This window comes from Schistocerca nitens, chromosome 1, assembly GCF_023898315.1.
Source record: "Schistocerca nitens isolate TAMUIC-IGC-003100 chromosome 1, iqSchNite1.1, whole genome shotgun sequence".
Taxonomy (NCBI): domain Eukaryota; kingdom Metazoa; phylum Arthropoda; class Insecta; order Orthoptera; family Acrididae; genus Schistocerca; species Schistocerca nitens.
Window position 1 is genome coordinate 233,231,617 of NC_064614.1, and position 22,557 is coordinate 233,254,173.

The window sequence follows — 22,557 nt, forward strand, 5'->3', positions numbered from 1 at the left end:
AGTATATCAAGAAAGTTCAAAGAAGGTCAGCACATTTTGTATTATCATGTAGTAGGGGGGAGAGAGTCATGGACATCATACAGGATTTTGGGGTGGACATCATTAAAACAAAGATGTTTCTCATTGTGGCGGCCTCTTCTCATGAAGTTTCAATCAATAACTATCTCCCCTGAATGCAAAAAAACTTTGTTGAGACCAGTCTACATAGGGGGAAACGATCATCGTAAGAAAATAAGGGAAATCAGAGCTCACACAGAAAGATACAAGAGTTCGTTTTTTCATGCGCTGTTCAAGAGTGGAATAATAGAGAATTATTGTGAAGGCAGTTTGATGAACCCTGTTCCAGGAACTTAAGTGTGATCAGAGTAGCCATGCAGAGGTAGAGGTAGATGTGTAATATGGGATGTACCCAATTTTAGGTATATGTTGGAGAGTAAAGGGTAGGCGGACCCATGGAAGCGATGGCCTACGCCTAGGTCAGGTGAATCTACAGAAGGAATGACCTGAACAGTTTCTTTTATGGAAAGGGGTGAGCAGAGGATACTCAATTGAAGAGATAAAAAAGTATCTCCACAGTATCTGCCCACAAAATGAGGTTCAAGTGCAGCTCTTACAGAGGTCGGAAGCTGTACAGTGATGGTTAGTCACACTGTTGAAGTGTTCTCCAAAAGAGTCATAAGGTAATAGACTTACCTGGCACTAATGGTTCTTTACATTGCGCATTTCTACATGTTTGATTTGCTACAAATCTGAAATTTGAGACTGTAGAGAGCATTGTAAATTAAAATGTCAGCATGCAACTCCTTACGGTGAAGATGAACTCCATCATTCTTCTACCTCAATACATTTGAAAAACTTATGTTGTGGTCTTCAGCCCTGAGACTGGTTTGATGCAGCTCTCCATGCTACTCTATTCTGTCCAAACTTCTTCATCTCCCAGTACTTACTGCAACCTACATCCTTCTGAATCTGCTTAGTGTATTCATCTCTTGGTCTCCCTCTATGATTTTTACCCTCCACGCTGCCCTCCAATGCTAAATTTGTGATCCCTTGATGCCTCAGAACATGCCCTACCAACTGGTCCCTTCTTCTCAATACCTCCTCATTAGTTACGTGATCTACCCATCTTATGGGATCAGTAAGCTCAAAATAAAGAAAACACTGTTACATTAGAGTAAACATAACGTAGCCTGACTGCTGATACTCTTCTTGACAGAAAAGAATGACCAATTGGATCTTCACAAATAATGGACCAAAGTATGTTCATTGTTATTCTATACCTTGTCTGACCAAGCTGAATTATCTGATGGAGTTTCATTTTGAAAGATAACATTGAACTCTATCTTAAGGGAATTTAACCACTGGAAATAACAAAAATGGGTGTGAAAAGAAATATATTATTATTTAAAGAATTATTTTTGTTATGCGATGTTATAAGTAATTAAATAAGTTCTGTTACCTAACGTCCTTCATCAAAGTGGGGGGGATCCATGTCGTAAGAATGTTCCACCTTTATACTCTTAGGCCCATGAAAGATGTTCATGGTAACTGAAAACGTAGTGCCAGTTTGAAACGGCAAGGCTTCGTGGTGATTGCATCTCTCTACCTGCTGTGGAGGGTCGCTTGTGCTTCAGGACTGTACAGTGCCTTGGAAGTCTCAGAGAAAAGGAGGCTGGCAAGAGATTCAGTGGGAACTTTTCATTACGGAAGGCCTGTTTACAGCAAATTGTAATCAAGGTTTATGATTTGACACATTTGGCACTTAGTAAGTTGCATAGATCAAAGCTATACCATAAAATGTCTGACAGGTAGCAAAGCAAGTTTTAAATCTAACTTAAAATCATTTCTCCTGGACAACTCCTCCTGTTCCACGGACAAATTTCTATTTAAAAACCAGTAGCCTGTAAAAACAAGTTTCTAAGGGTGATGGCATGAAGGACTAAAAAATGTGTTCATTTATGTTAACACTAATCATGTACGCACATTCTGGAATCTGAATCATCCCACATCATTTCGATAAAAGAATTGTTAAAATGAACCATGGAACATGTAACTAGCTGACCAACTAAAAAAGAACGCAGCATGTTTTGTGCTGTGAAAGAGTTCATAAGAGGAACTAAGCATTGCATTTTTAATCACAAATTACCATAACAAGGAGATGCCTCCTGAAAAATTTAATACATGTAGATTCTGTCTGGTGGTTCCATGTCAATTTAGAATCTAAATATACACCATGCAGCTTAAGAGACATACAATCAGTGTTAGAATCACATAAACTAAAGAAACTGTTTTCAGTTTTATTCTGATTTACCGCTAATTCACTATCTTTAAACAAGATACTGGAAATTCTGAGACTTGTTTTGCTTGTTCCTTTAGGTCCTCTATACAATTTCCAGTTGCAAGGGATGCGACATTGTCATTGTGAGAACAGATTTACGTGGCATACTAGGCAGGTCACTCTCATAAATTATAAACAATAGGGGTACAAGCACAGAACCTTGAAACAAACCTCTTGAAATATTTGATAATCCGGAGCTCTTATTATTAAAATGTGCCTTCTGCTTTCTATTGACAGAGTTCTAAATCTCGAATGCCCTAGCTTCATAATTTATCTACTATAATTTGATGGCTCACAGAGTCAAATTACTTGCTCAGATTAATCAACAGGCTACTACTAAACACTAAATTTGCTACTGAAATAACAGTCTTTAAGCTTCATCAAGATTTTATTTCAAAATGTCGTTTAAGGTGTCTTTTCAAAGATGATTGGTCTGTAAATGTTTTTGGACAAAGGTTACAACTAAATGTTTTTCCTGTGTGAGACATCAAATGTCTTGAAAGGCCAGACTGGTGGCGGAAAGATTTTTCACAAAATGGACATTTGTACTGAAAGGTCGTGATATCATTACCAGACAAATGTTGCCTTGAATGTACTTTAAGACTTTCTTTTTGAGTAAATTTCTTTCCACATGCGTTGCACTGGAATGGTTTTTCACCAGTATGAATCATCATATGCCGGTTAAGTATAGCAGTCTGTGAAAAACTCTTTGAACAGTATTTACAGGAAAATGGCCGTTCACCAGTATGTGTTCTCTCGTGTCGCTTGAAATTTGTTTGATTAGGGCACCATTTTTCACATATTCCACAGACAAATCCTCTTTGCTGATTGTGAACAGAAGTATGTCGCTTCAAGTCTAGTCTCTTGCTGAACCTCTTGGGACATTTATCACATTTGAAAATCAGTTTGTAATCAGAAACAGTCCTGCAATGAACCACTCCAGATGAACCACAGTTCACATTTCCCAAATCCTTCATGTCAAGATGTGCTTTACTGCCGTCCAAATGTTCTGCTGTAATTTCTTCATTTTTCAGTGTTGGAGAAAATATGAATGGCTGATTTCCTGTATATGAAGGATTTGAATTCTGACAATTTTCAGGTAGTTGTAATGAATTTTGAGTATTTTTTTCACTCTTTACCTGAGAATGGATATCACCTGTGCTTGCCACAACAGGATGAACTTCGCTACAAGACAAATTTTCCATTTCCTTCAAACTGTCATCCGATTGTTGTTTTTCACCAGCTTCTAATTCGCATTCTGATGTAGTAGTATCTACCTGTGATGAATTACACAATGATTTATGTACATTTGGAATAAGCAAATCACTCAAATCACAGACTGGGTTAGAACTTGATTTACAATCTATTGTTGTGGAATCTGACAATGTTGGACAGAGGCTTTTATTAACAGGAAATATATCCGAAGAAATCAACTCAGAATTACTGTGATTTGGAGAGCTGCAGACAAATAATGTGGTCGATTTTTCTGTTGTTTCTGTTGCCGTAATTTGAAGGTTAAAAAGGTTGCTCTTGACACTGACGAAGTCAGTTTCATGAAATTCTCGTTGATTTGTTTCCTGGAAAGACAAAAAGTATTATCTGTAAAAAAATTTACTTTAGATGCTTATTAAATAAAAATTACATGAAAAAATCCTTTTCGGAGCACATAAATACTGGGCGTTACTACAGTTCATCTTGTAAAATAAAGATTGTTCACCCCCAGTGCAGGTAATTTACAGTAAACATATTCAGAGAATACTCACAGCATTATTATTTGATGTGATATTGCACATAATGTTGCTAGTAATTAAAAACTCTGGTGAAGTGCACATAAAGATACTTTACAATAAAGTTTCTCATCATTGCCCACACAAATTTATGAAGAATAGCTTCCTAGAAATGGACTGCATCATAGTGTGCAAAGGTTGAAAGAACTGTTAAAAATACACTACAAACATGTGTCTGGACATGCAACGTTGCCATGGTAAATGTTGCTGACAAATGAAAGTTTCTCTGACCACATGTCGTGTGTTCCTTGTGTGTCGCAAACAGTGTAATTGATGCAGTGTACTGTAAGCAGCAGAATGGCCCAGTATTTGTGTCAGGATCAGGCCAAGATGGTGTTTATGTACAGCCAAGCACATCATAACAGTTGAGAGGCAGCACACCAACTACATCACACAACATTTCTGGGCGTTTGTGTGAGCATGGGTCCTTTCAGACAGATGAACATGCAGGGAGGTGGCAGATTGTGCATACACGAGACTTGGAGGACCGGATTCTACAGGATATTGAGATGAACGTTCATACAAGCGCCATGCAAGTGGCGCACTAACACGATGTAAGCCAAAGTACAATTACGTGCATGACAACCACTACTATCCCTATCATCTGCAACGAGTACAAGGATTACCAGCAGAGGATTCCCCTCTATGGAAAAGATTTTGTTGGTTTTTGCACCAGACCATCACAATTACGGGATTTCTGTCATCAGTGCTCTTTATCGATGAACCAACATTTATCCAAACTGGTATTATCAATCAGCATAATCGTCATAATGTGGGCTACAGACACAGCACGTGTCAGAGGAACTTTCATTCGTCAGTGCAATCTACCGGGGCAATGATGTATTTCTGGACATGTTCATAGGACCTTTTTTCCTCCATTTTCAGTCAGGAATCCTTCCCTGCTGTTTGTTGGTTTGGTTGGTTGGTTTGATTTTTAAAGGGTCCAAACTACGTGGTCATCGGTCCCTTGTTCCATTGAACCAAGTCCATGGGATAAAACGGAAAACCAACAGTACACACCACAGGAATTCTAGAAACATGAAGCTGAACACACTGGGGACAACAGAAGACAAGAAATGCACAGAGACACAAGAAACAGGCAGAAGAGCTTAAAACAGAAGAGCAGATGTCCTAGGCTGGCCGATCATGAGGATAATGAAAGGATGAGCCAGCATCTCTGCAACATATTAAAATCTCTAACCTAAAAGTACTAGAGTAGAAAGCACAGGGAGGCAAGGGACAGGAATTAAAACTTAAACCAAAGAATAAAAACCAGTGTCATGTAGAAAATGTAAAACCAAGTTAGCCGTGGAGGCATCGTCTCCTAAATTCGAAGGAAGTGAGTCAGGAAGATTAAAATTCTGTCGCAGTACGGTGAGATGTGGACAGGCCAACAAAATGTGGACCACTATCAGACGGGAACCGCAGCGACAACGTGGTGGGGCCTCACGTCGGAGAAGATAGCCATGCGTCAGCCAAGTGTGGCCAATGCAAAGGCAGAGGGCCACAGAGTCCCTGTGAGAAGCCCGCAGAGAAGACTTCCACTCATGTGTGCTCTCCTTGATTGCACGGAGTTTATTGGGTGTAACTAAGTTGTGCCATTCAGCATCCCAAATCCTAAAACTTTGTGGCTGGCATAACACCAATCAGAGGTCAGGTTTGGGTATACCAATCTCCACTGGCGGCTTATGAGTGGCTTGTTTGGCCACCCCGTCAATGAGCTCATTTCCTGGAATTCCAAAATGCCCTGGGGTCCATACAAAGACCACTGAACGACCAGACCGTTCGAGGGCATAAACCGACTCCTGGATAGTTGCTACCAGAGGATGGCATGGGTGGTATTGATTAATGGCCTGTAAACCACTTAACGAATCACTGCACACCAGGTAGGACACATCAGGGCAGGAACGAATATGCTCAAGGGCACGAGAAATGGCCACCAGCTCGTCAGTGACACAGCACTCATCCGCTGTTCGATAGGTGCCGAGTGAGCATAGGCAAAGCCAATGCGACCATCAACCAGCGAGCCATCGGTATATATGACTTCAGAACCCTGGGACGCGTCAAGTATCGATAGGAAGTGACTGCGGAGTGCCTCCGGAGGAACAGAGTCCTTACGGAAACGAGATAGGTCCAGCTATAGTTTCGGCCGAGCATACACCATGGAGGCGAATGTTTATGGACTCGCATGAGATGCTGAAAGGAAAGGACTCAAGCTCAGACAATAGGGAGCGGACACATACAGCGAACATTATCCCTGACTGAGGTCGCCGTTCTGGGACAGGAACCACCATGTTCGGGAATAAAAGATGCTGAGGAGAACTATGGACGTGCGCTGCACAGTTGGCGGTGTCTGATGTGCAATGGAGGGACTCCAGCCTCCACTAGTTGACTGGCCACTGGACTCGTTCGAAAAGCGCCCGTCGCTAGACGAACCCTGCAGTGGTGCACAGGATCATGCAACTTCAATGCTGAGGGCACTGACGAACCATACATTACACTCCCATAGTCAAGTCATGACTGAACTAGGGCTTTGTACAGCCACAGTAACGTAGAGCGTTAAGATGCTGCCAGCACTTCAGCTTCAACTGATGAATGTGGGGGAGCCATGTTAGCAGGGCGTTGAAAACCAGTCCTAAAAAGCGATACGTTTTGACTAACCCTAGTGGATGGCCATCAAGAAAAAGTGCAGGGTCAGGATGGACTGTCCATTGCTGACAGAAGAGCAGAAAGTAGGTCTTGTAGGCTGAGAAGTGAAATCGATGGACGAGAGCCCTTGACTGCGCAGTCCAAATGGCTCCCTGCAATCAGCGTTCAGCAACACCAATGGTTGAGGAACTGAACTAAAGGCAGAAATCATCAGCATATAAGGAGGGAAACACTGACACCCATAACAGCTGCTGCTAGGCCATTTATAGTGACTAAGAACAGTGGAACGCTCAATACAGAGCCCTGAGGGACCCCATTCTCTTGGATATGGGAGGAGCTAAAGGAGCCTACGACTTGAACATGGAAGGTATGGAGGGAGAGAAAGTTCCATATAAAAATCGGGAATGAGCCACGGAGGCTCCACCCATGCAGTGTGGCAAGGATGTGGTTGCGCCAGGTCATGTCATAGGCCCTCCGTACATCAAAAAAGGCTATCAGATGTTGGCACCTGGAAAAAGTTGTTCAGATGGCAGACTCAAGGCACACCAAATTATCTGTCGTTGAGCAGCCTCGACGGAAACCACCCTGGGATGGAGCCAGAAGGCCCCAAGGCTCTAGGAGCCAACACAACCTCCAGCTCACCATTCGTTCGAGTAATTTGCAGAGAACGTTGGTGAGGCTAATGGAGCAGTAGCTGTACACCGCCGCAGGGTTCTTCCCAGGTTTCAACACTGGGACAACAATGCTGTCTTGCCACTGGGATGGGAACACTCCCTTGCCCCACATGCGAGTCAAGATAGACAGAATCTGATGCAGTGAGGCCACAGACAGATGTTTGAGAAATTGGGAGTGAATTCAGTCAGGGCCTGGAGCTGTGTCAGGGCAATGGGCAAGGGCACTGAGGAATTCCCACTCAGTAAAAGGAGCATTGTACGGCTCAAGCAGGCGCGATGTAAAAGACAAACGCTGTCGTTCTGCTCGCTCTTTCAAGGAATGAAAAGCCGGTTGATAGTTTGCAGATGCAGAACTCCGAGCAAAATGCTCAGCAAAATCCTCGGCGATGTCACGTGAGTTGGTGCACACTGCCCCATTTACTGAAATCCCAGCACCCCCAGCAGGATCGGGTAACCATAAAGGAGGTGAATCCGAGTCCACACCTGGGAGGCAGGGGTATGAGAACAAATGGAGAAAACATATCTTTCCTAGCACTCTTGTTTCTGTCTTTGGCGGGCACGGGCACGGAGCCGCTTAAAAAGAATCAGAGTCTCCAATGATGGATGCCGCTTATGTCATTGGAGGGCCCGCCTATGCTCTTTGATGGCCTCAGAAATTTCTGGCGACCACCAAGGCACAGTTTTACGCCAAGGCCACCTGGAAGAAAGAGGAACTGCACGTTCTGCAGCTGATACGATCAACGCAGTGACCCGCTCGACCACCACATTAATAGTGCCACATGCGGGAGTGTCAACAGTGACAGCAGATGTGAAAGCCAGCCAATCGGTCCTATTAAGGGCCCATCGGCAGACGTCCAAAAGTGTGATGCCTGGGTACTGACAGGAAGATCGGAAAGTGGTCACTACCACACAAGTCGTCATGAACCCTCCAGTGGATAGATGGTGATAGTCTCGGGTTGCAAAGCGATAGGTCAATGGCCGAGTAAGTGCCTGGACCTCACTGAGGTGGGGTCTCCTGTAATTTAAGAGGCAGAGGTCGAGCTGAGAGAGAAGATTCTTGACATCTCTACCCCGGCCAGTAATCATAGCGCCACCCCACAAGGGGTTATGGGCGTTGAATTCCCCCAAAAGTAGGAATGGTGGGGGAACTTGGGAGATCAGAGCAGCCAATTCATTAGGAGGTACTTCACCATACGGAGGAAGGTAGACATTGCAGATGGTAAAATCCAAGGTTGTCCTTATCTTCACAGCAACAGCCTCTAAAGCTGTATGAACAGAAAGTGATTCAGAATATACAGAGGTAAGGACATACAGACATACGCCACCTGACGCCCTGGTACAGTCAGTCTGGTTTTTATAAAACCCCAATAGCAACGAAGGGCAGGGATCCACATTGCTGGGAACCATGTTTCTTGGAGGGCAATACAGAGAGCAGGTGTTGAGCTTAAAATCTGTCTTAGTTCAGCCAAGTGGTAAAAAAATGCCAAAATTCCAATGTAAGATGATGTCATCATCAGGCTGGAAAGGCATGAAGCGCTCAAGGGGGCAGGTTACGCCTCAGGGTCACCTGCTGCCACCGATTGGGTACATGTGAGAGCGCCATCCTTAGATTTTCGTTCCTCCCATGGTGTGGTCAGGGAGGGGAATGATTTGGGGTCATACGTGTTTGCATTAAATAGAGCCCTATAAACGCTTAGAGACTGCTGGCAGCTGGCCACCAGCATATGATGTACCACGCTTCATTGTGGGTCGTTCGCCCTGATGCCACCCACTCCGAACAAGGGCCCTCCCCACGGGCACCACCCAGCCTCAGGATGGGCCACCTGGCAGGATGGCCATTGCCTGGAGTCCCAGTGCCCCAGGGAGATAGGTATCTACTCCTTGGCATAAGTGGGGAGTTAATGGCGCAGGCATCAGCAGAGTGATCCCTGTGTTGTCAGGGGGCTACAACCAACAGGGTATATGGTGGCCCCACCACAACGGACTGGCTACTGTGCTGGATATTAGGTGCAAGGAAGTCCATGGTCATCATCTCCGCAGAAAGTGACACTGCAGAGTGCATGGTGGAAATCGCACCCACGAATGTATCCTCGACCAAGAGATGGAGAACGAGAGGGACTTCAATGTGAAGCCGAGAAAGCAAGGTAAAGATCTCAATGAATGATGGACACAATGCACCATGTAAGGCGCCCTTCCCCAATTGGCTCGCTCTTTGGAAAAATTTTGAAATATGGATGTCAAACCCGAGAGGGGACCATCGCATAAAGGCCAAAAAGTGTGAGACTCCTTTTAGTCACCTCTTACGACAGGCAGGAATACCGCAGGCCTATTTTAACCCCCAAACTCACAGGGGTATGCAGTTCATCTGTTTTATTAATTTTCACCCTGTGTAGTAGCAGATACATATCCATACATGACTGCACTTCTAGTTTTTGCTAATTTTTTGAACAGATTACACACTGGAAAAATGCAACATATACTTCTCACCACCAAACAATAAGACTTCATAGGGAAGGTCTTGACATATTCATGAGGACTATTCCTTGAAATCACTGGATGAATTAGATTTTTACTGATTTTGAACACATATTTTAATTTTAATACATGCAAGTAATACAGTGCAGCATTTATTCAGTTACAGCTGGTTGTTTACATCTTACAGAAAATAAACTTGATGAGGAGAGTAATTTTTTTCTTCTTAGATTTCAACCCCGTAATCTTCAAGGAGGGAGCAATATACTGCTCGACTCCTCGGTGAAGGTATGTTCTCGAAACTTCAACAAAAGCCCGTACCGAGATACTGAGCATCTCTCTTCCACAGTCTTCCACTGGAGTTTATCTATCGTCTCCGTAACGCTTTCACGATTACTAAATGATCCTGTAACGAAGCGCGCTGCTCTCCGTTGGATCTTCTCTATCTCTTCTATCAACCCTATCTGGTACGGATCCCACACTGCTGAGCAGTATTCAAGCAGTAGGCGAACAAGTGAACTGTTACCTACTTCCTTTGTTTTCGGATTGCATTTCCTTAGGATTCTTCCAATGAATCTCAGTCTGGCATCTGCTTTACCGATGATCAACTTTATATGATCATTCCATTTTAAATCACTCCTAATGCCTACTCCCAGATAGTTTATGGAATTAACTGCTTCCAGTTGCTGACCTGCTATATTGTAGCTAAATGATAAGGGATCTTTCTTTCTATGTATTCGCAGCACATTACACTTGTCTACACTGAGATTCAATTTCCATTCCCTGCACCATGCGTCAATTCGCTGCAGATCCTCCAGCATTTCAGTACAATTTTCCATAGTTACAACCTCTCGATATACCACAGCATCATCCACAAAAAGCCTCAGTGAACTTCCGATGTTATCCACAGGGTCATTTATGTATATTGTGAATAGCAACGGTCCTATGACACTCCCCTGCGGCACACCTGAAATCACTCTTACTTCAGAAGACTTCTCTCCATTGAGAATGACATGCTGCCTTTTGTTACCTAGGAACTCTTCAATCCAATCACACAATTGGTCTGATAGTCCATATGCTCTTACTTTCTTCATTAAATGACTGTAGGGAACTGTATCAAATGCCTTGCGGAAGTCAAGAAACATGGCATCTACCTGGGAACCCGTGTCTATGGCCCTCTGAGTCTCTGGGACGAATAGCGCGAGCTGGGTTTCACACGATCGTCTTTTTCGAAACACATGCTGATTCCTACAGAGTAGATTTCTAGTCTCCAGAAATGTCATTATACTCGAACATAATACGTGTTCCATAATTCTACAACTGATCGAGGTTAGAGATATAGGTCTATAGTTCTGCACATCTGTCCCTTCCTGAAAACGGGGATGACCTGTGCCCTTTTTCCAATCCTTTGGAACGCTATGCTCTTCTAGAGACCTATGGTACACCGCTGCAAGAGGGGGGGCAAGTTCCTTCATGTACTCTGTGTAAAATCGAACTGGTATCCCATCAGGTTCAGCGGCCTTTCCTCTTTTGAGTGATTTTAATTGTTTCTCTATCCCTCTGTCATCTATTTCGATATCTACCATTTTGCCATCTGTGTGACAATATAGAGAAGGAACTACAGTGCAGTCTTCCTCTGTGAAACAGCTTTGGAAAAAGACATTTAGTATTTCGGCCTTTAGTCTTTCATCCTCTGTTTCAGTACCATTTTGGTCACAGTGTGTCTGGACATTTTGTTTTGATCCACCTACCGCTAAAGTCAGTAAATAGAACTTTACTTTCGAATTCATTGAACGTCTCTCGCATAGCCCTCCTCACACTACATTTCGCATCGCATAATTTTTGTTTGTCTGCAAGGCTTTGGCTATATTTATGTTTGCTGTGAAGTTCCCTTTGCTTCCGCAGCAGTTTTCTAACTCGGTTGTTGTACCACGGTGGCTCCTTTCCATCTCTTATGATCTTGCATCACACGTGTACTCATCTAATGCATATTTTATGATGGTTTTGAACTTTGTCCACTGACCCACAACACTATCTGTACTTCAGACAAAAATTTTGTGTTGAGGCGCCAAGTAGACTGAAATCTGTTTTTTGTCACTTTCGCTAAACAGAAAAATCTTCCTACCTTTTTTAATATTTCTATTGACGGCTGAAATCATCGAAGCAGTAACTGCTTTATGATCGCTGATTCCCTGTTCTGCATTAACTGTTTCAAACAGTTCGGGTCTGTTTGTCAACAGAAGGTCTAATATGTTATCGCCACGAGTCGGTTCTCTGTTTAACTGCTCAAGGTAGTTTTCAGATAAAGCACTTAAAAAAATTTCACTGGATTCTTTGTCCCTGTCACCCATTATAAACGTTTGAGTCTCTCAGTCTATATCCAGCAAATTAAAATCTCCACCCAGAACTATAACATGGTGGGGAAATCTACTCGAAATATTTTCCACATTTTCCTTCAGGTGCTCTGCCACAACAGCTGCTGAGCCAGGGGGCCTATAGAGACATCCAATTACCATGTTTAAACCCGCTTTAACCATGACCTTCACCCAAATTATTTCACATTTTGGATCTCCGTCAATTTCCTTCGATAATATTGCACTTTTTATCGCTATAAACACGCCTCGCCCTTCACTGTCCAGCCTGTCTTCCTACAAATTCACTGGTGAGGCTATGCTTTATCTTCATGGTCCCCCAGGCATTATCTTTCAATGACATAATGCAAGACAGTTTGTTGCTGGTGCTGTCCTGACCTAGCTTGATACAACTGCTACCCTGCCAGCGTGTTCTGCAAATTGCTCAACAACTGAAATCATCTGGTCTTCGATTGTTGAGAGACTAGCTTGCCACTACAACTGATGAATTTTGTATAGAGTTGGAAGCATTGCCATCCAATCTCAGTTCAACTAGATGCCTCACCAGATTAGAAGCATCCCTACTGCAAGAGGCTGCAACTGTGTCTAACAAATTTTTCCCCTCTTCTACCTCCAAAACAGCTACAAATTTAATCATGTATTCTTCTTACTAGACTATGTACACACAATAAGTAAAATTTTGTTATTTTCTAACCTTTCTGGTGTTGCAATTTTAATGGCTAGCCATGTAGTAAAAAAATCTATTCCATGCTTTTGGAAGTGTTCCTTCATCAACAAGGAAAGACAGATAGGTTTCAGAAGGTTGCGGAGGGATATGTCCCTCGTGCAGGAGGAGAGTTTATTCATCCAATGGGTGCATTTCGTGCTCTGGTGACCCACATTATGAATGTATCATAATATATGGAATGTGTCAGTTTTAAAAGTTTGTTGTGTTACAATCATGGAGTTATGTAAATAGTACCAACCAAACTCATATTAAAGTGCATACTCATGTTACAGTGTCTACAACTATATTCTATAACAGAAATATAAGTGTTACAGAAAATAATAAGACCAGGAAATTAATCTGCTACAGAAAAATAAGCATGTTTACAATAATAAATAAAAATGTACACAATTAAGACTTTGTAAATGTATCCGAGTGTGGATTCAGGAATTATTCTGTGGTGTAAAGTGGCCCTTGCTATAGGAACTGACTTACTTAGGGTTGAAAACAAAATCATGGCTGTGATATACACTATTACATTTAAAAATGGGCTTTTTTCTTAAAAAAAAAAAAAACACGTTGTTGAGAATATCTGTGGTGTAATGCATGTGAGTATTTCAAGTTCCTTGAAAGGATTTCTGCATGTGGCTCTCGGGTGGACACCACTGATGATTCTTATGGCTCTTATCTGTGCATATACTGCAGAACTTTTCTAGGCAGTGGCTGATTTCTCAAAATATGTTTCCATATGCCATAACAGCATGAAAATAACCATAATAAGCTAGCACAATAGATTCCACACTTCTGCAAGAGAAAACAGTATGTAAAACATACGTTAGAAAAGACAGTCTTTTGCACAGATCATCCACAATGTTGTTTAGTTGGCTATCAATATGTAGGCCCAGATATTTTGAAATATCCACCATAGCTATTTGCTGGTCACCTAGCTTTCTCCTATTTCTCCATATTTAGAGACTATATGAAACTGAATAAAATTTGTTTTGCTGTAATTAAAGGGAAGCCCATTTGTGTTAAACCAGTTTATAGCATCCCTAAAAATGCTGTTAACAGACCACTCTTTCCCGCAAAATTCAGAACAGAATGTGTATCTATTGGCAGTACTTGGAATTTGGTCTCGTGAAAATAAGTTCTTGTAAGTAATTCTGTCTACTTGTAATTTTCCATTTTTCTTATGTGACTTTTCCTTTTAATATAATTAAATAAAGGTTATAAACTTCTATTTTTCTGAAACCCAGAAGAGAAGAATTGGATGGTGAAGGATGGACAGGAGAGTAGGTCACTCATAATATGGGCTAACAGTGTTTAATTGTTTGAACTGAATGTTTCATGTTACAGTAGTACAAAGATTTTACTATTTTATTAACTGGTCAAAAGACTTAGCTCAGAATATTTTGCCTTATGCATAATTAACGTACAAATGTCTCCCAAAAAGTACCAATACTCATCACATATATCTTCCATCTTGTACACTTCATGAATAAAAACTGTTTAATGACCTCTCACATGATGCCAAAAGTCTTACTAGTACAACACCACAATTTAAGAGTCAATAGTAGAAATGTCTTCTCAAAAAATATCTTTTTCCAGCAGATGAATTTTTTAATATAAGTGAGGAACGGAAGGTTTATCTTGCGTTACAACAGTGGAATACTGGTACAAATATTATATCAAAGCTTCAATTTCTTGCAAAATAATACATACCAAATAATTTACAAGACCTGGGTGTGGGCTTGGCACCTTAAGACAAACCCAAAGGTCATAGGTCAGATTACCTGTCAGACCTAGGATTTTTTCTGTTGAGTATCACTTTTTAATCTCTAGCAGTGGTACATTAATGTGAAAAAATTACATTTTATAATGGTTAAGGATGCACATTACACTGAAGCGCCCAAATAACGGACTAAAAAAGTAAATTCAAAGGTCAGAGGAATGCCACAACATATCACTTTCAACAAAAATGTATTTAATAAAAATTCTGGGTTGAGGACAGATTTATTTTATGTTTAGTCGTGAGATCTACAGTAATTATTGCGATGACTTAATTTATAGTAATTAACTGACTGCAATTACATCATTTCAGATATATAAATGTACATTTAATATATAAATATACAAACCATGTAGTTACTTAAAGGTTTCTGTTGCACGTCATTGTAATTACACCACAAAAACATGACTAATTCCATATTCTAGTAATTCATTTGCTGGCTGGATCAGGTGAATACATATCAAAATTGAAATAAATACAAAATAAAAATAAATGGAAATGTTACTGGATTAAAAGCCAAGACAAGTTTCAGTTTTACAAATGACAAATTCTTGATATTTAGATATGAAAGGTAAACTTGAAGAAAATCACACGAGGTACATGAAAGGCAAAACAAGGACAGATACAAAATAAAATAAACCAACAGAAAAAAATGTTCCGTAGGAAGGCAGATGCTGGAAAAATAATGGTAATTTATAATGTGAAAAGAACAGGGATGGAAGAAAGGCTATTGAAGATTATGATGGAGAAAACGAGGAGGAAGAGACTGTTACAAATTAATATCATGTTGATGAGGAGACACAAGTAAATTCTGGTAGAAAAGTTTCCATTTCAAGAGTTATCTCAATGTCTTATTTTCAGTCTTTCTTCCAACTTTGGTCAGACTAGGCTTGCAATGAATTTCTTGTATTTCACACAGATTAATACTTGTAAACACAATTTCAGCACAGTCAGAGAATACACCTCTAATCTGACCAGGGCAGCTGAAATAGTTCATAAAGCCGTGTCTTACTGAGAAGCAAAACAAAAGTTTAGTATCCGTAAATCATTGACTTAGAGGAAAGTCAAGAAAATTCAGCTGAATAACTATGGTAGGCCTCCAGTATTTAATAAAAAGCAAGAAAAAGAAAACTCTGAGTGCATAGGCATAGCAACAGAGTGGGGTTTTTCACTCACATCTTTTGATGTAAGTTGCATTGCCAAAAGATTTTTGGAGAAAAGTAATGTGAATTCATCTCACTTCAAAAATAATATGCCAGGCAAGAAAAGTATAAAATACTTCAAGGAGAAGTAAAGTCCCATGTTAAAAAGCTGTATGTCTACCAACACAAAACAGGAAAGGTCTTTGGAGTCTCCCAACATGACAGGAAAGTATTTTCGAGAAGTGTCACAGATCCAGAAAGATGAAACCATGATGCTGCAACTGAAAGCCATAAAGAAGAGTTAGGAAAACAAAGAAGAAAGAAAGTAAAATTGAAGACATAGTCTTGCACAGATGTAGAGGGACCTTACAAAGTGTCACTACATGGCAGTTCATTGGATGGTAAAGGTGATGCTTCGTGATAGAAAACAACACCTCGATGGACCCATGGCTGTGAATGAAAATTAACCACCACATTCAATCTAACTTACTGATTTCATAGTTGGTGGATTTCTTTATTTACCATAGGTGGCACTGCCTTATTGCAGCACTGTCTGTACAGGCGAGAGAGTTTGTGAGTTGTGATGAAGCAGTGAGCAATACCAGCGGCATCATAGCTACTGGTTGGTCTAACCTATTCAGGTACGTGGACAACCCAGTGGCACAACATGCAGCAGAGCACAACATGCGAGATTTCAATGGCTGCTTCACAACCCGTGCCATCTGGATCCTCTTCACCACCACCAGTTTTTATGAGCTGTGCAGATAGGAGCTATACTTACAGCACATACTTCACTGCCATAACTTTCCTGGCCTAAACCTAAGGTAACTCACTGCTCCCCCCCCCCCCTCCCCCCCCCCCTCCGCTAATAATAGTGTGTGTGTGTGTGTGTGTGTGCACACACGCACGCACGCACGCACGCACTCACTCACTCACTCTCTCCACCCTCCCCAGTACCCCACCCAATCTGTATCCCCCCATCAACTAGTTGTCTGCTGTTATATGTCACCCTAGTCTATGAAATTGCATGTCCAGCCATATGCCACATGTCTCCTCTACCTGCACCCATAGTTAGCCCACAGAAGGCTCACCACTCTCCCATGAGGTGCTAGACACTTCCCCAACCCCCTCCCTGCCTCCCATCTGTCCCCATTCCTCACCTCACCTCACCTCACCTCACCTCAACTCACCCCACCCCACCCCTCACCCCTGTACAGTCACTGTAGGCCAGGAAAGAGCTGGCAGTCGATTGAGCAAAATGTTGGGAGACAGGAGTGTGTGTGTGTGTGTGTGTGTGTGTGTGTGTGTGTGTGTGTTTTTCCTACAAACTTCAGAAAGGAAGTGCATTCCAAGCGCTAGGCAATCTCTGCACCTTTCGTTTATGTACCTATCGATGACGCAGAAGGTCATAATTGCGTACAGTCAGAATCATGGCCAAAATTTCTGCTTGGGATCAGTTGCTGGGAATGATATCTTGCAAGTGATCTTTTTGTTCATAAAATATCTGTTCAGATTGGTGATGTTTCGTTGTCAGTGCTGTACCGAATTTTGACACTGACAGAGCTTCAGAATAATTTTATACTGCTGTCAGTGAACATTACAACTTACCGCATCTTTGGCAGCTCTCAGTAGTTTTCTAAGCTTAGTATCTGCTTCTTCACACTTCTGTCTGAATCTGTATGAGCTTTCCAGTTGGTGCATGCAATTGTAACATACTTCTGATGGCATTCCATCTCCTTCAGATACCTTAAAAAATACAGTGCAATGATAATTTAATAAATGGACGTAAGTCATACACTTCTTTCAGTACTAAATAACAGCCAAACTTCTGCTTCACACACATTTTATTTAAAATGTACTGGCAAACAGATAATAAAGTCTTAAACTTTATCTAACCTTAAACTCTCCATTTTGAGTATATGTCTTATTACCCCTATAGAGGAGACGCTGCGTCACAGAAAGACACAACAAAAAGACTGCTATACATATGAGCTTTCAGTCAAATGGATTTCTTCTAACATGCTTCACAAGGAATGACTGTACGAAAGAAGTCAGGGGGACAGGAAACCAACTGGAATAGGCGAAGAATATCCATATGTAGCAAAGCAGGATAGGTCCAGCTACAGGGATATCATGGAATGTCATAGGGTAGATTCATACCTGAATCAAAATTAAGATATTGGGAGCAGAGAGAGCCGCTAGAAGCAGAGAATGAAGAGGTACTGGAAAGAAAGAACATGTAATTAACAAGTCTCTCATGATACTATGGGGTCAAAATAGACCCAGTGAATAAATAAATAATATAATATTTTAATAACAAGTGGCACATCTTTTAGCTGAGTAGAAATAAAAGAGGAACACAATGAAGTAACAAAATTATGATGAAAAGCTCTTAGGTTACCAAATGGATGGTAGTGTTTAAATATGTTGACATTTCAAATGAATGTCATACTTGTCAACTTTCGATGAAAAAGATCACAAGATGATAATGATTATAGCAATTTTTGAAATACCATGGCATTTCAATAGTGCCACACGGATGGAAAAAAGAAGTAATTGTGAGGAAAGCCCACATCCACATGTGGCAGAATGATGCTCTTCATATTGTGAAGAATGTCAGGGTATACCAAACTTTGTTTTGCTACACTGTAATACAAGAAATCAACACTGTATTGTGATCTCCGAACATAACTCGTAATGTGAATACATGTTACCACTGTGCCTTTCAAATACTCTTTCCTGAATTTCTTCCTAATGATTTCAAAAGATATAGAGATAGTATCATTTGTTTGTTATGGTACATGGTCTTACAGTAGCCACACAGAAAAGGTCAAGAAGTACCTTCAGTTCACCAGCAAAAAACAGAATGTTGTTTCTTGACAGTGTTAAGGTGGAGATACAAGATCTGCAGTTTTTTACAGTTAATAGATTCAGAAAAAGAAACATTATTAGTCAAGACTGCAATTTATAATTTTTATTGATATAAGCCTATTACAGATTGCGGTCTTGACAAATAAAAGATTTACATTAACCCAATAACTGTATAAAATAGACTATTTAGTCTCTGGAGCCTAGTGACTAGTTGAATGATAGATGAGAAACTATGGAGTCATGTTTCTGGGTTAGATATTTTCATTTCAATTTCGTGCAGACACTGAAACTGTTCAATAGCATGGATATGCTATTGGAAAGACACCAAATTCATATTTGCGCGCACATGCACCCACCCACACAGATGCACGCATGTGTATACACACACACACACACACACACACACACACACACACACACACACACACACACACACACACCTGTTCAGATATTTTGAGCTGACTGAATATACAAAGTCGGAACTGCAGTTCTGCAGGTTGACTGACTTGAGGGTTATGTTAGCTGGAATGGGGGAGGGGAGAAAGAATGTGGAGAGCACGAGGGAGGCAGAAGGTGTATGGGTTAGGAACGTCGGAAGGAAATGCAGATGGTGCTTGGCACAGGAAGGCAACACACAGTGAATTCGTGCATCACATCATGATGTGAAGGAATGTACTGAGACGAGGTGGCAGAACAAAGGAGGAGGAGACTGGGGAGGGGAGGGGAGGGGGGGGGGTAGAAGAGGGTATTGGTGGAGGCTGAAGGAAGTTAGTATCCTGGGGCAGGGTAGTGGTAACTGTGGGGCAGGATCTAGCAGAGACTGGGACCACAAAGATTCTAGGAAAGTAGTGCGTGTTGGGTTGGGAGGACAGCTTCCATGTACATATTTCAGAAAATCTGGTGTTGAGGGGAGGAAGGACACAGAGGGCACAGGTTGATTAGCAGCAAGGAAATATAGCATGTTGTACTCAGTGTGTTTCACCACTGGTGGTCAACTCTGCTCTTGGACACAGTTCAGCAGTGGCCATTCGAGTGGGCAGCTGGTTAGTGATTTTGCCCACATAGAATGCTGTACAGAAATTGCAGCAGAGCTGGTAAATGAGATGGCTGCTCTCACAGATGACCTTGCCTCTGATAGGGTAGAATTAGCCTGTGATGAGACTGGAGCAGGGTGTGCTGATGGCTGAATTGTAGAGGTCTTGAACCATTGTCTTCCACAAAGGTTCAACCCGTGTGGCAAAGAGTCTGGAGTGTGTGGCACAGGGATGGACCACAATGATATGTGGATTGAGCAGGCAGCAGAACACCTTTTTAGGAGGGTTAGGAAGGATTGTGAGAAGGATATTCCTCATCTCCAGGCACCTGTGGACAGAGGGGTCCAGAAAAATTGAAACACTCTGACAGTTAATATCTATGGAACAAAATGTTGCAATTCTGCATGGCAGCTTAGTTGATTGATTTCTCAACAGATCTTGGCATAAGTTTTCCAGCAGACGACAGTTCAGCAATGAATGAAGTAAGATTGTCCTTTAAGCAATGAAAGGCCATATTGAAGTGGTACTGGAAGTACAAACACATGATGGAGATACAACAGCAATGGTGTAATGTGTACAGAACTCAGCAATGGTGCAATGTGTACAGAACTCAGCCACCAACACATACAATAATTTATCATATTCGGGATAAAATTGAATCTGATGATACTGTTCACGATGTGCACAATGAAACGTGTGGTTGACCAAAAACAGCAAGTTCACCCTTACAGTGATGCTGTGTTGCAACATTTTACTATGTCAAAAAATCTGTGAAGCAGGGTGCACGTGAAAGTGATGTAAGCCTGTCAAGCATATGACAAATTCTGAAGGCAGCAAAGTGGAAAGTGTACTTTCCAAGATTGCTGCACACTATGAATGAGGATGACCCGGATCAAAGATTGGAGTACTGCTAGTGGTATGACGGCATACATCATGAAGATGAATAGTTTGCAGGGATGGTTATCTGGTCTGACGAGGTGGAATTCAAACTGAACTCCACTGTAAACCACCATAACTGCATGTACTGGTCTCCTGAAAATGCTCACGTTCATGTGGACTGACATGTTACTCCACCAGATGTTAATGTGTGGTGCGGTTTGATCTGTCATCGTGGCAGATTGATTGGCCCATTATTCCTTGAAGGTATTGTAACTGGTGATGTGTATCTTTGTATGCTGCAAACATCAATTTTACCTGCCATCTGAGAGGTATTTGGGAATAAAAAATTTTACCTACAACAAGATGGTGCTCTGCCTCACTACCACAGAGATGTCAGAGCCTACTTGGATGAAAATCTACTTGGACAATGGGTAGGCCAAAGAGTAGCTGCTGAGTGCCCACCACAGTCTCCAGACCTTTCATCTTTTGACTTCTACCTATGGGGGACTTGGAAAAATGAAGTTTATCAACAGAAGCCAGCCACACTGAATGAAATATGAGAAACCACCAAGGCATCCTGTGGGGCTATCATACTGCAACAGTGACAGCTGTAGTCTGGTCAACAGTTCAGCATTGTTTGGCTGCTGATGTAGGTCACTTTGAACACACAAAATAACCTTCCCCCTCTGCAAGAATTGTTCTTCCCCCTGTGCAAGAATTATTAACGGTATGTTCCATTAATATTGACTATTTTTCTGGGTCCCTCTGTAGATAATCCAAGGCCTGGCAAAAACTATGGTTCGGTTATTCAAATTTGGGATGATACTGCATGATGAGAAGGAGGGAGGGGGGGGGGGGGTGCTGCTTTGCATCTGGTTCTTGGGGTTGGTGGTGGTAGTAGGAAAGACCAAGGGGAGGGAGGGGGGAGGGGGGAGGGGGGAGGGAGGGGAAGGATATGGTTCGAAAAATGTATATGGACCAGGCCTGGAGGGAGGGGGGGAGGGAGGGATAGTGCCTGTCTGTAAAGGCCTTATTGAAACCTTCAGCATACTCTGCATGATGTCCATGGGTGGCCAGATTACGGTATATGGGAGTGATTTTTTGATGTGGAAGGAATGACAGCCATCAAAATGCAGACTCTGTTGATGGTTAGTGGGCTTGGTATGGACAGAAATATGGATGCAGGGGGAGGTCAACATCCGGTAATGTGGCACATTTGGGCTGAAGAGGACTGTGTGAAGTGAATAAGAGAGTAGATGTTAAGATTGTAGAGGAGTAACAATAGGGTGTCTTGAACTGGGTCCAGTTAGAGTTGCTGGTCGACAAGAATGAAAATTTTTTCAGCAGGATCACAGTAACCTACGTGACAATGTGGTGTCCAAGAGTGTTGGGAAGAATGTGGAAGTTGTGTGTGCAAAGGGTTAGGAGGAAGATAGATCTTGGGGAGAGATTCTGGGATGGGTCCAAAGATTTGAGTAAGAATTGGAGGTTATGATGGACTTCTGGCAAGGGATCACTATGATCAGCCTCCGTTGCCTACAAACACTGTTTGTGCTATACTGTAAAGCTGTTGTCAGTATGCCCAGTATCTACTAGAGGTTTTTGAGTGAACACTACGTATTATTCTTGTTAAAAGATCTGTACAACAAGCACTTTTTTCCTCAGTGACATGATAGGATGCCATACGACATTAGTGAATGAAAATAGAAAATGTCACTTTTTTACATTTTCATCTCCAAAATCAAAGAATATAGGATATTGTGTTTCACTTATTAATTTACTCTCATATTATTTCTAATGGTGTGGTCAGGGCTTGTGCCATACTGAATACCATGTATTGTTTT

The 22,557-nt window shown here is 41.7% G+C and overlaps 1 protein-coding gene across 5 annotated transcripts in view; it reads right to left on the reverse strand.

Annotated features, from left to right (window-relative positions):
• Window positions 1–2,281: 2,281 nt before the first annotated feature.
• Window positions 2,282–22,557, reverse strand: part of LOC126246367 (zinc finger protein 454-like) — a 66,603-nt gene continuing 46,327 nt past the window's right edge. For 3 of the 5 annotated variants that reach the window (XM_049948389.1, XM_049948390.1, XM_049948392.1), the window contains exons 2-3: window positions 17,538–17,675; window positions 2,282–3,915 (exon numbers count right to left, since the gene is read on the reverse strand). In XM_049948389.1, the coding sequence (XP_049804346.1) occupies window positions 2,719–3,915; window positions 17,538–17,675 (1,335 nt within the window). In that variant the 3' untranslated portion in view covers window positions 2,282–2,718. The remainder of the gene's footprint in view (window positions 3,916–17,537; window positions 17,676–22,557) is intronic. The other 2 variants (XM_049948393.1, XM_049948391.1) reach the window with 2 other exon arrangements.